This window comes from Cyprinus carpio, chromosome B15 (genome assembly GCF_018340385.1).
Source record: "Cyprinus carpio isolate SPL01 chromosome B15, ASM1834038v1, whole genome shotgun sequence".
Taxonomy (NCBI): Eukaryota; Metazoa; Chordata; class Actinopteri; order Cypriniformes; family Cyprinidae; genus Cyprinus; species Cyprinus carpio.
The window spans coordinates 12,023,103-12,036,779 of NC_056611.1; the positions used below are offsets into that span (position 1 = coordinate 12,023,103).

The following is a 13,677-nucleotide window of genomic DNA, read 5'->3' on the forward strand; positions in this document are numbered from 1 at the left end:
ACTATGGAAGTCAATGGATACCATCAGCTGGTTACCAACATTTTTCAAAATATCTCCTGTGAGTAAATGATGACAGAATTGTCTTATTTGGGTAATCTATCCTTTTTTTATATAAATAAATATATGTATACGATCCTGCTTCTATGTATTTTTATCTGGAATAGGACATTGTAGTCTTCTATGAAGGGATTTAACCAAAGCAATGGTTTTAATTGCATATAACTGAACCTGCATTTGACAATCCTGCAATCTTTGTTTTGATTGGCCGGTACTGTTTTTCAGGATTCTAATCAGAACATTAAAGTTATTTCAAAGCAGCCTGCCTTCTTGATTCACAAGATAACAGCCATCTATGGAAAATAATGGGTGTTAGCTCTGTAAGTGAACAAATGCGAGGTCATCTGGAGGTAGAGGTCTAGATTTCCTGCTCAAGGGCCTTAAATAGATGAAAGGGACTCAAAATCTGATTTAAATCATGGAGGTTATACTCCCATTTCCTCCATTTATAACATTACTGTCTGGCAAACAGCCTGCCTCATCACATCGACAGGAAACTGTCTTGAGAGGTTTACTGATTGTAATGTCAGCACTTGTGTGAGTGTCATTTAGAATCACACACACTGTAAAACAGGGCTGCTAATGGGGTCAGGTAACTGCTGGGACTGTGATATTACCCAATAACTGGCCAAGTTCTCTTCTGTCAGTGCTTTTAGTGATCAACAACATGCACTTTTCAGTTGCTGATACTGGTATCTAGAAAGCAGGGCTTAAATTTGTAGATTTTTTTTTTCATGATTGTTTAAAGTTAAAATAGAAATTTGTAACATTATAAATGTATTTAATGTCAATTTTGACTAGTTTAATTAATCGTGTGTGTGTGTGTGTGTGTGTGTGTGTGTGTGTGTAAGAGAGAGAGAGAGAGAGAGAGAGAGAGAGAAAAAAAAAAAAAAAAAGATGAGTTGCACTGCCACACTATAACCAGCAGATGGAAGCAAACGTCCAAAACGTCTGCTAAATAAAAAAGAACTGAACATAACTGTAGACCTCACTCACTCAACACACTGCCAAAAAACAGCAGTCTCTACCTCTGGTTCATTTAAGGATAAAAGGATGAAAATAGCCCTATGTTACCTGACTCCACTGTTTAATCCAAGAGTCTTTTATAATTTATATTGTTCTTGTACAGGAAGAGAAAGATTAGTGCGCCAGACAAAGATCTTTCATAAATACTTCAGCATTTAATTATTTTCTGAAAGTCTTTCATCTTAAGCTGCGTATTGTTGCACAAGAAATGATGTAATGCACTGCTAACACATTTCACGCCTCATACCTTCATCATGACAGGAAACACTTCAAATTTAGGAAGATTCAAGATAAATTTATATCGTTAGTATAGATTTGGTCTTTACTGGTTTCATAGATAAAGAAAGAAAACGTCTAGATCTGGTCCGTCTGACCCACTACTATTCAAAAGTTTGGGGTCTGTAAGATTTTTTAATGATTTTGAGAGAATTTATTAGCATTTGTATTTATTTGATAAAAAAGCAAAGCATTAATATTGTGAAATAGTTGCATTTTAAAATAACTCTTCTATTTTATATGTGTAAAATGTAATTTCTTTAATGGCAAAGCTGAAATTTAAGCATCATTACTCCATTTTTCAGAGTCACATGATCATTCAGAAATGCTTGAGATTACTGAGAAAAAGGCACCTTCTCCTTGTGACAACTAGCCCCGGTCTCCTCTAAATTCAAAAAGATGCAGTGAGGCAAAAGATCTATAGGCCTACTTGTCTCTGTGTAGTCATATGCCATTTGGGTCCACTGCTCTATGTAAGTCCGAATCATTACATATTTCACTATAAGCTTGTTTATCAGTGTCTTAGAATGCATAACATCATTTGCATGGACAGATTAGTCCGCTGCAGGATGCTCATGCAATTTGTGTTTATCTCCTGCAGCAGATGCATGTGCCGGGACCGTGAGCTCCAGCCGACAAAACCAACACCACGTGCCAGTTCAGCAGAAAGCATTATTATAATTCCTTAATCCCCATTTCACACATTGTTATTTATTTATTTATTTTATTTTTTTCAGCTAAAGCACCACTGACAGGCAGATACTCTCAGTTTGATTTAAACTTAATTTGGCACGTTGTTTTATTTGAATGGGAATTCACATATTGACTGCGAATAGGCTGCTTAGAAAACAAAGCACATTGCCAAAAAATAAATAAAAACTGTGGTGGATGCATCAGTGTGGAATCTTAAATACTACTCACCAGTCTCTTCTCTCATACTGGAAGCTTATGTAAGGTTAATTTACCAGAGCCAGTGCCTTTCTTCTTACTGTGGCTCTTTTTGGATGTTTATTAACGGCTGTTTTGCTTTTGGTATCCATGGAAACTCATCCTGCACTGTCCCGTTTTCTCCCTCATCCACACAGTCACTCTGAGGGTACAGGACAATAAGAGGAAAGCCACCGCCGCTGAAACCATTCTCCCATTTTCTCATGCTTCCCCAGGGAAGACATGGCGCCTTGCTTGGGTCCATTTAACAATTCTGATCTTCAGCTTCTGCTGAGACACAAAGAGGCACTAATAGGCAGTTCTGCCAGTCTGTGTGGTTGATGGTCTGTGACCAGTTCATTTTCAAAAAGTCCATTCATAAATCTTTTCAAGGGACTCTGTTGGATTGTTGTGAACAAGAGGAGCCATACAGTGTAATGGAGCAGCACATAAGAGCAGTCACACCCTGGGCCATATTGAAGACATACAGACAAATACCTTAATCAAATTTATAAAAATACAAAGAACATACAAAAATACACTAAGAGTTAAATACAATTCAATAATATATAATCCTATTATAAAAACACACTAAAGAAAATGAAATAGATTACCTCACTAGATAAATAAATATATATTGAGTATAATTTGTGTGTGTGTCTGTGTTAATATTATTTATTATTTAAATACAATTCAATAATTGCATCAGATAAAATCACACATTCAGGTTATATTTTACTGGTAAATAAATAAATACATACATACATAAATATTACATTTTAATTTTTTTCCCCTGTGGTAATCCTAATCATATTCTCATGACATATGCCATATGGGAATTTATAGGTGCATCACAAAAAATTTGAATATTGTGGAAAAAGTAATTTTTTGGGTAACTTTTTTGACTTTCATGAGCTGTAAGCTCTAATGATCAAATTAGAACAAAAACAACTTTTGAAATATTTTACTTTACATGTAATGAATCTAGAATATATACGAGTTTCACTTTTTGAAATAAGTTAAAAAAAGTTACATTTTACCTGAAATTAACAAATACATATGTATATATGTATATATATATATATATATATATATGTATGTGTGTGTGTGTATGTGTGTGTGTATGTGTGTATGAATGCATGTATGTGTGTGTGTGTGTGTGTGTGTGTGTGTGTTTAAAATATTTTATAATACAATATATAATAGAATATTTACATTAGATGCAATTAAATTTATAAATTTCTATTTTTAATTGTTTTGGGGTGAATCTTAATCAAATACATTCAGGTCACATTGTCAATAAACACATTTTGATCATCTTATATATAATGAGGTTCACCACAGAAAATAATGGGAATGAATAATAATAACAAAAAAGGAGTAATGAGGGGAAAATCTTGATCTTGATCTCCTCTCTGTATACATGTATGCTGTACATGAATCAAGCCACCAACAAAGGTACCATTGTTTATATTATATTATTTATTTATCTTTTATACAATGTAATTACAATAGAAATATGTAGGTTTAAATACAAAATTCTGGAAATAAAGATTAAAAATAAACTCCACTGGTTTGTTATCACTACACTAAAGTTTACAATCAACTTTATGAGGTAATTTAGTTCCCTGGTTTTGAAAAACCTCGATTTTGTCATGGGGAGGGTGTGGACAAAAAGAGCCAGGGCGATTGAATATTATAAATTCATCCATTTGACGCCATACAACATATCGCTTGGCCAAATTACAAATGCATTGTCTTTGGAAAAAGGACTATTTTTAGATTCACTGTGCTACAATAGACCCGCTTGACCCTGTAATAAACAATTGATAAGAAAACCCGGAGGTCAATTTATAACACATGACGGTCAAACTGGCCTTTTGAAACAGGAGTTAAAAACATTGTGCCTGCCTTAAATGTCCACTGCTATTAAATCTCCACAGGAAGAGTGTTTATGTTCACCTCACCGAGCACAGTGTGCAGTCTGACTTTGATCATCTAGCTTTGACACTTGCAGGCTCCACCCACTCCAGAAAGCTCATTCAACATCTTATTCGCACACTTGGATAATTTCCCAAGAAAATAAAAATACAACCATTGAGCATTACTGAACAATAAATGTCCCTAAACGCTCCACACTGGAGAAAATATGAACCTCTTGAATGAGCAGGATCCAAATCTATTTTTACAATAATTGCATGAGATCTCATAGTGTAGACTGTGTGCCATTATTCACCTGCAATTAAAGACAATTATTTCCTTTCTTAGACCAGAGTGAGTGAAACAGTGGTGATAAGAAAAAAAGCCAAGACTAATATGCATATTCAATGTTTTAACATACTGTAATATGGGATATTTTAAGCATGCATGAACGGGACCAAATGACTCTGTCCCTTTAAGAGTCTGTGTAGTCGTTCCATTGCTTGCAAAAACGAACACTATAACCTCCATCTTTTTCAATGTTTCCTTCACAACCACCCATTTAACACATTTTGTCATTTTACCACCTTAGAATGGTCATAGAGTTTCTGAAATACATTCATAACAACTGAGAAGCCCCATGAAACCATTTAAAATAATGACCAAATTCATATATTTCAACAGGTCTGGCTAAACAGATTATAAAAATAAAACTACAAACCTCAGGATGTTGTTCCAAATCTCTAAAAGGTTAATTACTAGAAGTCAAGGTCACTACAGTGGCATTTCGGTCTAGTTTTTCATTGCATGACGGGTCTTGATCATATAATCAGGGTTGGAATGTGCCTGTTGGTGGAACTTTTGGTATCCACTTGGTTCAGAGCGGATGGTTCAACTGATTCATTTGGAATTAATGAACCTAACGAACAATAAATAAAGTAAACTGAAAGCATGCTATTTACACCACAACGTAAACTCAGTTCTACAAGATAACGTAACCCAAATTATGTAATCTATCATTTGGTTAATCAATTTTCAAGTAGCCAATTTATTCCACCAGTAATCCTTCACCCTGTTCAATATAAATAAATAAGGGAAAACTGAGAATAATTAAAATCTGATTAAAAATAATCAAATAAGAACAATAAATAAACTTCGACCATCCCCTAATTTCCATATTTCCTTCAAGCAAAATCATTCATTTTCCAAGCAAGGGTCATTACCGGTGAAAGTAATGTGCAGGTTTCTCTTTCAATCTGTCTTGTAAGTGCCAAACATGTTGTGACGGTCTTTCTGTTCTCCCAATCTTGAGTCTGATTTTTGAAATGACGCAAAATGCAACCGAATGATCTCTTACATCAACCAATGCCCTTGAGTATAAGAAAACCCTTTAGGAGACAAAAAGGGGGAAGGGGAATGGGGTATGAAATAGTTCAGAGTCTCCTTACGATTATAGTTCAATCTCAAAAGTCTTTTGTAAGTCATTCGAAAAAGGGTTTTGCGCCTTCGGTTGCGATTTGGACTCCAGAGCAGCCCACTTTGCCTCAAAATGCTCTGCTTCCTGGGAACTGCATGTGGGATTCAGATTCAGACTCTCCATTGGCCAACTAGTGCCGCTTTTTACGGTACTACCATTTTGCATGACACTCGTAATCGTGGTCGTTGATGGAAAGGAGTTATGCGGATGGCCGTTGACGGTTGGAGGAGATGCGAACGTGGTGGTTGGGAAGCCCCCGGACAGGGTAGGGAAAGCTGATTGTTGGCCACCCCCAAGCGTACCCGTCTTCGGCCCCATCCCGACCCCCATCGCCACTCCACCACCCCCTGTCCCGGCCGCAGTGCAGAATACATTAGCCACCATCTGTGACGGTGTGATGCCCACCACAGGCACACTGGCATTGGGATAGGTCATGCTGTTGGCCAGACTGGGCATGTACGGCTGCATAGGTACAAAAGCCGGTTGAAGGGGCTGTTGGGCGAACATCCCTAAGGGTGCGGGGGTGACATCAAAGGCCATTGGGAATGGCTGCATGGAGGAGGGAAGGGAACCGGGTGCGATGGGCATGGTGGCCACCGGCGGAGGTTGCTGAGTGGGTGGTGGTGGTAGGGTCGGTGGAGTCTGCTGCTGGGCTTTCACCGCTTTAGCCACTTCCTCCAGCCACCGTTCTGCCTCGGACGGGGTGCGTTTGTGGCCGCCCTGAGGAACGGGTGGAGGAGACTGGACAGCCGGCTCTGTCTGAACCCACGAGCTTGTAGCTGGGAAGTGGAAGGAGTAAGAATGTTAAAACATGCCTCAATACACATTTCTTAATATGTGACCATGCTTGCAAAATGAGTTGGAATGTGCCCAGATCAAGAGTGTCAATGGTCCACTTGAGAGGTAGGTGGCGGTAATGCACTTATAAGTCTGCGATCCAACATAAAGCAAGAAGAAGAGCATTCACAAGAGTTCTAACAGTTCGGACATTGCATGAATCAGACGTAAAAAAAATTATTTAAATACTGTTCAGTTTCTTGCACAGACCGATCGTTTTGTGTCTTTACACATCAATGTATCATCACGAGCCGCAGGGTTTAATTTAGATTTTTCTGTGCATGTTTTTTTTTTTCTCATAGATTCTGTTACCATTACCAAGCATTGTACTGCTGAGAGACTACAAAAAAAATCATAATTTGTTTTTTTTACTGAAGAAACAAAGTCATCTTCATCTTTGTATGAAAGATGAATGTATGAAGCCCTGGGGATAAGCAGATAAACATCAGATTTTCATTTTTGGGTGAACTATCGCTTTAAGTGAATGTTTAGGTAACTGTTGGGGAAAATCATTGGATGTATAACATTATATTAGATCCATGCATTACACTATATCTTAAAGGGATAAAATTACAGTTAAACAACTGATACTACATGGACTACATTATTTTAACAATGTCCTTGCTACGTTTCTGGACCTTGACCATGGTAGTATGCTCGCTGTCTATGGGAGGGTCAGGGATTCATCAAAAATATCTTAATTTGTGTTCCGAAGATGAACGGAGGTCTTACGGGTTTGGAACGACATGAGGGTGAGTAATTAATGACTGAATTTTCATTTTTGGGAGAACTATCCCTTTAATAGAGGCCATATGTCTCATTAATGTTGATCAAACAATAAAAGAAGACAGGGAATCACTCGCTGCTCTTGATTGATCTGCTTTTAATAATTTATTTTTTTATTGTATTTTTAATGTAAAGGTAAAGTTTAAGCTAAATTTATTTGTAAATTTTACTTTTTACTATTAGGTTTTCTTACTTGAATGCTTTTGTTTAGATGTAAAGTGAAAAAAGTAATACACTACACTTACACTATACACTATTATATTTGCTCTTTTTTTGCATCGGTTCTTATTTATAACAACAAAGATAAAATAAAAAATAGCTATATTGTGATTGTTAATCTAGCAATGATTATTAAGAAAAGAAGTGGGGGAAAAGATGTAATGTTGCTAGGTGAATTTGCTTTGGAACTTTCATAAAACTTTAAATCAGTTTTTCACTTTACAAATCATACACCACCCACTTAAAACAAACATATCTACATCAGCCATTTTTCAACCGATTCCAACAAATCATACATCACTTTAAATAGAGAATGTAAAAATAATATTTTATTTTTTCCAAAATTTGCTCATTGTGACTCATTTTGCCAGCACAGGTCACATATTGTAATGTTGAAAACAGTTGTGTTTCTTAATATGTTTGTGGATACACTGTGTGATGCACTATAATTTAAAAGTCTGGGGTAAAATTTAAGAAAATAAATTAATATTAATATTTTTTAAGCAAGGTCAAATTTAACTGATCAAAAGTGACAGTAAAGTCAGTTATAAAGTTACAAAAGATTTCTATTTCAAATAAATGCAGTTATTTTGAATGCTCCATTCAAAGAATCCTGAAAATTTTAATCAGCAAAAACAACACAATTATCAACACTGATAACAAGAAGCATTATCAAGAATGATAACCGAAAGATCATGTGATATGGAGTACTGGATTAATGGATGCTGGAAATACAGCTTTGCATCACAGGAATAAATGACAGTTTAAATAGAAAACAGTTAATTTAATTGTTAATAATATTTAAAAATATTACTGTTTTTACTGTATTTTTAATCAGATAAATGCAGCCTTGGTGAGCATTAGAGACTTCTTTCAAAAACATTTAAACTGTATGTGGGATTGTGCTGTCTGTGTTACCTTGCGGTGGAGCCGGTGGAGGGGGAATGGCAGGTGGAGGGCAGCAAACTGGTAAGCAGTTGCTGGTGGCTTTGGCACACAGATCCTCAGACGGTTTGGTGAAAGAGCTGTTGATTTGGCTGCACAGAGCATTTATGCTGTCTGCCTCTCCTGCCACTGATAGATCCATCTCTGGGACTAACAGACCAATAGAAAAGGTCAATCACACCTGTTTGGTTTATTTCGGTGGGTCATGTATACAGTTTATGGGATTTTGCTTGCTAAAATAACCTGGATCTATGATATAAGGTAGAGATTCATTATACGTTATCGTTAAATAGTTTGGGTTTGTTATGTTTTTTTTTTTTTTGTTTTTTTAGCAATAACACAAAAAACTGAAAAATATAACACAACAAAAAAAAATATAAAAAAAAAAATTTTTAACATTGTCCCCCTACTTTTTAATAGTAGAAAATCAAACAAATTATCAAAAAATAATACAGATTGTTTTTTAATCATACAAGAATGAACATTGATAATATATATATATATATATATACAGCTATATATATATATATACATACATATATATATATATATATATATATATATATATATATATATATATATATATATATAATAATGTTCTTGACCAGCAAATTCTTTCATATTAGAATTTAGATTTCTGAGGGATCTTGTGACACTGAAGACTGAAGAAATGATGCTGAAAATTCAGTTAAACTGTAATAAGTGACGTGACATACAGCCAAGTATGGTGACCCATACTCAGATTTATTCGTGCTCTGCATTTAACTCATCCAAAGTGTACACACACAACAGTGAACACACACACACACCGTGAACACACACACCCAGTGGGCAGCCATTTATACTGCGGCACCCGGGGAGCAGTTGTGGGTTCGAAGCCTTCAAACAATATTACAGATTGTTTTTTAATCATATTAACACATAATATTTTAATCATAATAATAGTAGTGTATCATATCAATTATCAAACAATATTACAGATTGTTTTTTAATCATATTACTTCATAATATGTGTTGGATGATATTTGATTTTTAATTGTTCATGCTAATTTTCCCTATTTTTACATTTAGATTGCCATTACCTTTTTTTTTTACACGATACAGAACAGAATTTTAATATCAACAATAATGGTTAGCCATGGTTATGACAGTAATCATCAGATTATCAGGATCACACAGAATTTTAATATTGGTGTTTCTCTAATAAAAAAATAAAAAAAATTCTGCAAATGCAAAACATGTTATTTATAGAGCACTACACTAGAAAGAATCAATGGAAAGTACCTGTACATCACATATCTACAGGTAAATGCAGCAGTTTATAGTCTGGAATACACGCTTAAATGATTTTATGGGTACAATCATATGGTTTCAGTGGAAATAGGAAGCTTTTGTTCTACTTATTTGTTTGCAGGCTCAACATGAGATACATTTGAAATGTCAAAGTCCTCTGGTTGATGACGCACAGTACACATAAATTGCAGTCAGTACTATCACATGGGTAAACATGGGTACTGCGTCAACATTACGGTTCCATTACACTTACACAGCTTGAGTACACAAAAACATCTAACCTGGGTTCTTGGTCTGGAAGTCCGTCTTGCGCTGCAAGGTTGATGGGAGATCATTTAAGCGAAGGGAGAGCTGCCGTTTGAAAGGTGAGTTCTTCTGGCTAAGTTGTGGAAAGCCGCGGAAAGAGCCCTGCCGCACCAACTGCTCGATAGGAGCGTGGCGGCGCGGGATGGCGTGAGGCCCGCCTGGCTCCGCTCGCTCCCCCGGTGACGCCGCTCCTTCTGGAGGAGATGCATTTCCAGGTGGCATTGCAGAAATTCCACACACTTCTGCAGAGAGGCACGCTCACTAATAAGAATCATTTTTCACAATGGTTTTTGAGAGTGATTGTAATGATACTGACCTTTCTTTTTGTCCTGCAGTTGTTTCATGATGTCCTCTCGGTCACTCTGCTGTCCAGCTGAGGAGACGCGGAAGGAGCCTTCCCTCACAAACGATGTGCGGCTTGCATCAAAGGAAGCTGTGACCCCACACTCCTTCTCTCTGCGTTGCTTCCGCTCAAGGCAAGCGGCAAAGGCACATCCGACCGCATGACTCAAACGTTCACCCTAATGTTGTGGAGGATGTTCCATTAGCATACACTCCAAAGATTTTTTAATCTTTTTAGCTTTTTTGTCATGTTGTTCCAGTAAAAATACCTTAAGATATAAATTTAAGATAAAATATATATTTTTTAACTTTAACTTATAATAATATAATATTTTAAATATATAAAGTAATATAATGATAAAAAAAAAAATTGGATTTATGCTTAAAGGAAAAAAATAAATTAACCAATGAGCTAAGAAAATACGAAAAATACGAGCTAAGATACAAAAACATGAATTGAGCTAAGAAAATACGAAAAATACGAGCTACGATACAAAAACATGAATTTTACTTTGTAAGTAAATTAATGTTTTAAGGATGTTTTGACATTTTACTAGAGTATGAAAGAGAAAATTATATTTTTTAGTCTGGCATAACTAGGTTAGTCGGTGTTTGCATACACTGTATGCTACTGTTGTTATGGGACAGACAAAAACATCATATGGTCACAAAATGTTTTTTGTCTAGACTAGTATTGGGATCCTAATCAAAATTCCATTTCATTCGAGTACTTAATGTGTTTTTCTCTGTGCCCCAAGTACAGATAACAGTCTCTAAGCGGTTATTCCAGTTGAGATAACACTGCCATAATCCCTTTCTTAATCCCACTTTGCGGGGAATAGAGGCTGAAGAATTAATCCCCGCTGGGTTCTCCTCACCGAGTCCTTCAAGGCCATGAAGCAGTGGCATATCCAGCGGCGAGTCGTACCATCACGGCAGATGTAGGAGAATGCCTTGTCGTAATTACGGTCAGGTGCACAGAAGGACACCTTCTCAATGGTCTGGTCAACAATGAGGTCCTATAGAGAAAGTAAAAAGGGGTAGACCGGTTGTTGTTTGTGGCTTCTTAAATGACAAAAAAATTTAACATACAAATGAAAAGAAAGTAAAGTATTTTGAAAGTGCTCATTAAATGACTAGATTTTATACAAATGGCATTATAGTGTTTCAAAAACATGAAACCAAATTGAATAAAAATGTTATATTACATCCCAGGAACTAGAAAGCCATGTTTTAAACGAGATAGTTCCTCTTATTTGTCCATGACCTAACCACATTGTACCGTTTTGTCCTTTTGATTCTTCTAACATGACTAAAGCTTTTTGTGTAGCCTGGACCTCCCACTGTAACAGTGGCTAGTGTTTCCTTGTTAGGGGGCCACAGTAAATACATAATGCATGAACTGAACACTGTAGAAGTGGTATGTGAGGGGTGAAGCAGAGGAAGACTGGGTCAAGGTGAGAGGCCCATTCATTGTTAGCCAATTACTGACCGAAGGGGCCCAGTTCCAGCTCTAAAAGCTTCGTCATGGATGATTGTGTTCTGGGGGGAACAGGGGGGTTTACAGTGGATGGGAAGAACTTTATGGGTTCATGACTTTTGACTCATCTCAGTTGTCAGGAATAAGATAGTCTGGTCTTGTAATCAAAAACACATTCAGGGCTCGAAAATAAGTACTACCTGATGGCCCAGGACAAGTGTGAAAGATGCTCGGGAAAGTTGAAGAAATTCAAGAAAAAGAAGAAGGTTTATCATTTGCAAGTGTTTTGGCAATTTAAACATTGAAACCATTCAGCTGCAAGAAGATGGGAAAATTTGGTACTTGCTAAATATAAGAAAATAAGTACACTGAAAATAAAAAAATAACTTCTCTTTCGCATCTTATTGTGCTTTGAACACACAAAAACACAAACTATTATGTCAAAATAATCATCTTGGCAAGTACCCTCATAAACATTTGAAAGAGAAATCGGATGTGTATCAGTATAATGGATCTGTCCATTAGGTCGTAGAGTGACAGCAGCCTAATTTACCTGCTGCTGGCTGTGTCATTAATATAATCAAAAAACAATACTTCCAGCTAAAATACGAGTCTGTTATCCATAATATTGCTTTCTTCATATTGCTTGCAACATTTACAAGTGAAAATAGTCTCAAATTTGTCTAAAAGTCTTAAAATTTGTAAATAAATATGTATGGAATGAGAGGACAACAGAGGATTGACTTTTTCACTGGTTATTATGGATTATCGAGTCAAGGAGTTTTGGTCAGAAGTGACAGTTTAAAGTTAACGATGGACTTGTTCTTTATAAACATGCAGCTTTTTTTCTTCACAAGTTGTTCATTGATGAACTGGAGTCATGTGGATTACTTGTGGATTATTGTTATGTTTTTAATCAGCTGTGAGGACTCTCATTCTGACAGCACCCATTCACCACAGAGAATCCATTAGTGAGAAAGTGATGTAATGCTACATTTCTCCATATTTGTTTCGATGAACAAACAAACGCATTTACATCTTGGATGAACTAAAGGCGAATACAATTTCAGAGAAATTTTATTTTTGGGTGAACTATTCCTTCAAGTGACATTTAATTTGTACAGTGAAGTCTATGCAGTGTTATTTTACATTTGATCATTTAATTTCTGTACGTGAAAAAACTGTTTATTTAATTTGAATCTAAAATTATTAAAGCATTTAAAATAAAATAACGCTATTATAGTTAGGCTAATAGTTTTTAATGTGTTATTGAATTTGGAATGCAGAATTGTGAAAATTCACTGGTATCTAGAATTGTGGTGTCATAACCTTATTTATTATAATACATGGTTACATGGTCTAAATATAATAACAATTTATTCATTTGTTCATTCATTTTTGTGGCGGGGCTATAGGACGTTTTGGCATGGCAAGTAAAAATTGGAACCACAGGTCCAACTGAGCCAGTAGAAAAAAAATCCTTAGTGTTGAGCCCTGCCTTTTTTCTATTATTAATAGATTGACAAGTGAAGTTTAACCAGAGTGAGGAGAGGAGGAGGTGCAGGACACACAGGTGGTGTGTGACAGTGGCAGGAAGGATTAGGTGGTACTGCTGACTCATATGTATATGGGAGGATTACCAGAAGGGCATAGTGAGTGAACGACTGAGTCTGAGGCCCTTACGAGAAACAAAAAAAGAAAGCTTTGTGGCCTTCCGCCTTTTACTGTGTGAGCTGAAAAGGAGGAACGGGGGATAATTGAACTCATTATGTGAGGCCTTTGACCT

At 36.1% G+C, this 13,677-nt stretch overlaps 1 protein-coding gene across 2 annotated transcripts in view; it reads right to left on the reverse strand.

Annotated features, from left to right (window-relative positions):
- Positions 1-3,748: 3,748 nt before the first annotated feature.
- The window catches only part of numbl (NUMB like endocytic adaptor protein), a 45,330-nt gene continuing 35,401 nt past the window's right edge, over positions 3,749-13,677 (reverse strand). For both annotated transcript variants that reach the window (XM_042739231.1, XM_019116470.2), the window contains exons 5-9: positions 11,290-11,430; positions 10,386-10,590; positions 10,045-10,311; positions 8,444-8,620; positions 3,749-6,462 (exon numbers count right to left, since the gene is read on the reverse strand). In XM_042739231.1, coding sequence (XP_042595165.1) covers positions 5,657-6,462; positions 8,444-8,620; positions 10,045-10,311; positions 10,386-10,590; positions 11,290-11,430 — 1,596 coding nt within the window. In that variant the 3' untranslated portion in view covers positions 3,749-5,656. The remainder of the gene's footprint in view (positions 6,463-8,443; positions 8,621-10,044; positions 10,312-10,385; positions 10,591-11,289; positions 11,431-13,677) is intronic.